Genomic DNA, 4,463 nt, shown 5'->3' with positions numbered 1-4,463 from the left:
TGGATGAGAGTGGAACTGCAATGTTTGCCACTTCCTTCTTGTCTTAAAAAAATAAAGACCTTAAAGAGCTATTCACCCTCAAATCAACTTTTTTTTGCTTATAAACTATATAAATGAGTGTCTAATTGTGCTGTAGACAAGTGTCATCAATAATTTGGCACTTTAGTGTATCATAGTTAAAATTTAAATAGTCAGCGTAAAACTGTCAAGTTTGCACCATCATCAGGTAAAAACTCTGCACTACATTTGAATTTAAATCTGCCACCGCCATTGTCTAAGAGGCACCCTATGAAGTTAGCTGGTATATTACGATGTATTAATGTCGTTGTGAACCTGTATGTGTGTATTTGTTAGCGGCTCAGTCCTCTCGGTCTGCCTGGCAACCGCATTTGTTGCCTTTTTCAAACATGAAGTGGGAGTGGAGTAAGACTCTGGTAGGGGGTGACTTGCTCTTTAATGACCCCTTGGTTGTCCCACATAAAAAGCTGAGGAAGGTCAGTACTTTTCCTTTTTGCACCACTTTTTTGTATTTAGCAAGATTGTTAAATAAAAACAAACCAGCAGGCTGGTTGCCTGGCAACAGTCAGCATGCAACCTGCATTGTTTTCCTTGTTTCCATGGTACTATAGTTGTGATCTGCTGGGGAGATGATTTGCCCTTTGATCTGATGACATCATAAAGCACGGAACTTTACTGCACTCATTTGCATAACACTGACACAGACCAAGCTTAACTAGTGAGACCAGACCTATGCAGTGTGACAGATCGGCTGATTTCAAAATGCCTCAGGAAACAACTTCTGTTAAGCCACACCAGGTAAAAGAGGGAACTCTTTTAAAGTCTGTTTTTAACCAATCACAAGAAATTGTTGATCTTAAAGAGAATGCACGTAAAAAGGAGATTCAATTCAAAAACCTCAAAAAACAATTTGAAGAAGCACAAAGTCAATATTCTGATGTCCAACAGCAGATGGAGTCAGAATTAAAGAAAAAAGATGACGAATTTCAGACACTCCATCAAGAATTTGTGAAACTTCAAGAAAAGCTTGCTATTGAGAGAAAGAAACAAGCTCGTTACAAGGAACTGATTATCCAAATTAATAAAGACAGCATTTTAGTCAAAAATAAGTTGGACAACTGCTCAAACACAACAGATCAGCTTTTAGCATGCCATGAAAAAATTGAAGAGCTTGAAGATTTTCTGGCCTATGAACGGGAACAGAATGACAAGTTGAAGGATTGTTTATATAAGCAAGAGGTGGAGAGCCATAGTTTAGAAGAGAGAAACATGGATAGCTTACAGCAGGAAGAAGAGATTAAAGAGGATGTTATAGCCAAAATCTGTGTAAAATATGGGATTAATAAAAGCCTCAGGGTAGATTTAAAATCTACTGAGAAATTATTAGTAAAGGAAAGAGCAAAGAACAGAAAACAGCAAATTGAGATTGATAATCTGAGAAAGCAACTTCAAGATTCCCAATTTCAACGAGAAGCTTTTGACGACCAAATCAAATCTCTGCAGACACAGAAAGAGAATGAAATTTCTGGCTTGATGAAAACTATCCAAGAATGTAAGAACCAGGAAAGTGAGCTAAAGGATAACATGAGAAAATCTGGAATCCAAACAAACAGTATTAGAAAACTGTTGTTCAAAGTTAATGATTCAGTTGTGGACTTACAGAAGGAAATTAAGGAACTGAAAGACTCCAATGTGAAGTTAGTTAAGGAGAAGCGTGAGACAACGTTAGAGCTGGAGAAACTGAAAGACTCCAATGTGAAGTTAGTTAAGGAGAAGCGTGAGACAACGATAGAGCTGGAGAAACTGAAAGACTCCAATGTGAAGTTAGTTAAGGAGAAGCGTGAGACAACGTTAGAGCTGGAGAAACTGAATAACTCCAATGTGAAGTTAGTTAAGGAGAAGCGTGAGACAACGTTAGAGCTGGAGACGGTGAAAGGTCAGCTGCTCCTAGCTTCTGAAGATAAAAAGCAAAACACAGAACAGTTGAAAAAAGTAACAGCTGAGAAGGTAATGTTTGCCAGCGAGCTGAAGGACTGTAAAACCCAGATGGCAAGAGTAAAGGAAGTACAACTCATAAACAGAGCGTTAGAAAACAAAATAACACAACTTGAGAAGGAAAACAACAGGCTCATTGAGGAGAATAAGGCAAGTCAGAAATTATCTGAAAAGAGGCCTAGCGACCGTAGTTCAAAGAGTAGGGAATTTATCATTTACAGACATGTAGAACCTGAGAAAATTGATGCTAGAAAGACTAATTTTCAGCCCTCAGTGTCAACACAACACAAAATCAGCACCTTAAACCAAAAGCAGGACAAAAATAAGACGTATGACCCAGTTATGCCACAAGAAATGAATAAAATTGAACCGGTAAAGAGCCTTGGCAAGCCAAAGTGGAGATAACGACCTAATGAAGGTTAAGACTTTTGAATCCTAGCGTCCTTAAACCTTAAAGCTTAAAACCGACCTCCATAAACAGCCAGAGACAGGTGAGATCGTGGGAGAACCCACCATATATAGCATATAATAGTCAAGTATAACTTAGTTCCTGTAGAAATACAATAATATAAAATTTACCTCCTTAGAGTTATGTACTAAGCATACTAGTCAAGTCAATATTTATTTATATTGCACATTTAAAAGGCAACACCCTTACCCCAAAGTGCTGCACAGCCATTATAGTAGTAGAAACATAAAGTAGAAACTTAAAAGCCAGCGAGGCATGATAACAAATTTAAACCACAGGAAACTGAAACAGAATACATAGCACATCATAGAACATCAACGATAAATTGTAGGTTAAAATGTATAAAATAAGAGCTGTAAGAGAAACCTGCAGCCACGTAAGCAAGCTGTCCCACAGGGTAGAAGTCACATCGTGTGACGTAATTTTTTTGGGGGGGGGGCCCCCACACACACACACACTTTTTCAAAAGGCAGTTTTGGTCACCTGCACTTTTTTCCATCCAAAAACAATATTACGCTCCATTAAATGGATTTGGTTGAGCACTAGGACCGAAACGGAAACCGGTTTCCTATTAGACCCGCCCAAAAGCTAATCTATTGGCTCTGCTGATACTTGCTAACGTATTATTGGCTGTTGCTGCTGTCACTCCAAGTTGTAAACAGTCGGAACGTGCTCACGTTGTTTTGCTAGTTTGGAGCCGCTAGGGAACACCGGTACTGAGTCACATCGTCAACTAGACGCTGTGTAATATCAGAGCTCAGCTCAGCTTCCATTATATAACATTTGAATAAGTGTTCATTTGTGAGTCTTTGGTAGTTAGGCACAGCCGGGCGGCAGCATGTCAAGAAAACGAAAAGTGGATATAAGAGACTTCTTTCAAAGTCAAAACGTAAGTTGGAACATGTGACACCCCTGCATTAAGCTCACTCACCTCCTCCTTCACACACATACTCAAAACTAACTTTTACAAACTCATCTCCTCCACATAACTGACTCCTCAGACACAATTTATTCGTATTATTATTATTATTATTACTAGTAGTAGTAGCAACACGAAGGTCGCAGGTTCGAAACTTGGCTGCGGCCTTTCTGCGTGGAGTTGCGTGTTCTCCCCATGCATGCGTGGGTTTTCCTCCGGGTACTCCGGTTTCCCCCACAGATCACAACATGCCCTATAGGTTAAAAAAATGTAAGTTGCTTTGGGTAAAAGCATCTGCTAAGCACATAAACATAAACCTGCCCCCACTTACGTCTGCGGGAGGCTGAAAGGTTGAATGTCATCTTCTCCACCCATCCAGAGTTGATAGCAGTCCCAGCACTTGGTAATTACTACCTTTATGTCCGGAGCGTATATGGGTCTGCACTGAAGGATGTCGCCACAGAGGGTCTGACCTGCTGTGAGAGGTGGTCACCTTCCCCAGAACCCTCCAACGCATCGCATCCTGCCTCGGCGGGTGTCCCGGGGGACGCATTGCATCCTGCTCTGGCGGTGATCCCGGGGGACGCATCACATCCTGCTCTGGCGGTGGTCCCGGGGGACGCTTCGCATCCTGCTCTGGCGGTGGTCCCGGGGGATGCGTCGCATCCTGCTCTGGCGGTGGTCTCGGAGGACGCATCGCATCCTGCTCAGGCGGTGGTCTCGGAGGACGCATCGCATCCTGCTCAGGCGGTGGTACCGGAGGACGTATCGCATCATGCTCTGGCGGTGGTCCCGGAGGACGCATCGCATCCTGCTCTGGCGGTGGTCCCGGAGGACGCATCGCATCCTGCTCTGGCGGTGGTCCCAGAGGATGCGTTGCATCCTGTCTCGGTGGTGGTCCAGGTGGACGCATCGCATCCTGCTTCGACGGATGAGGTCCAAGAGGCCCCGGTCCCGGCCCAGCCTATCCAAGAGGCTCAGGCCCAGCCCGTCCCCTCTTAGTCTTAGTCTTGGTCCAGAGTCCCCTCTTAGTAGTAGTCCAGTGTCCCCTCTAGTCTTAGT

The 4,463-nt window shown here is 43.1% G+C and overlaps 1 protein-coding gene across 1 annotated transcript; it reads left to right on the top strand.

Moving 5' to 3' along the window:
• The first annotated feature begins 353 nt into the window (after nucleotides 1-353).
• LOC107377790 (rho GTPase-activating protein gacN-like) lies at nucleotides 354-3,805 on the top strand. The gene has a single exon (XM_015947635.3). The coding sequence runs from the start codon at nucleotides 751-753 to the stop codon at nucleotides 2,416-2,418; it is 1,668 nt and encodes a 555-aa protein (XP_015803121.3). The 5' UTR covers nucleotides 354-750; the 3' UTR covers nucleotides 2,419-3,805.
• Nucleotides 3,806-4,463: the final 658 nt, after the last annotated feature.

Source organism: Nothobranchius furzeri, chromosome 2 (assembly GCF_043380555.1).
Source record: "Nothobranchius furzeri strain GRZ-AD chromosome 2, NfurGRZ-RIMD1, whole genome shotgun sequence".
NCBI lineage: Eukaryota > Metazoa > Chordata > Actinopteri > Cyprinodontiformes > Nothobranchiidae > Nothobranchius > Nothobranchius furzeri.
This window is presented reverse-complemented; position numbering and strand designations above follow the sequence as displayed.

Coding starts and splice junctions, on each gene's coding strand:
- LOC107377790 (XM_015947635.3), top strand. CDS start 751: ATGCAGTGTGACAGATCGGCTGATTTCAAAATGCCTCAGGAAACAACT.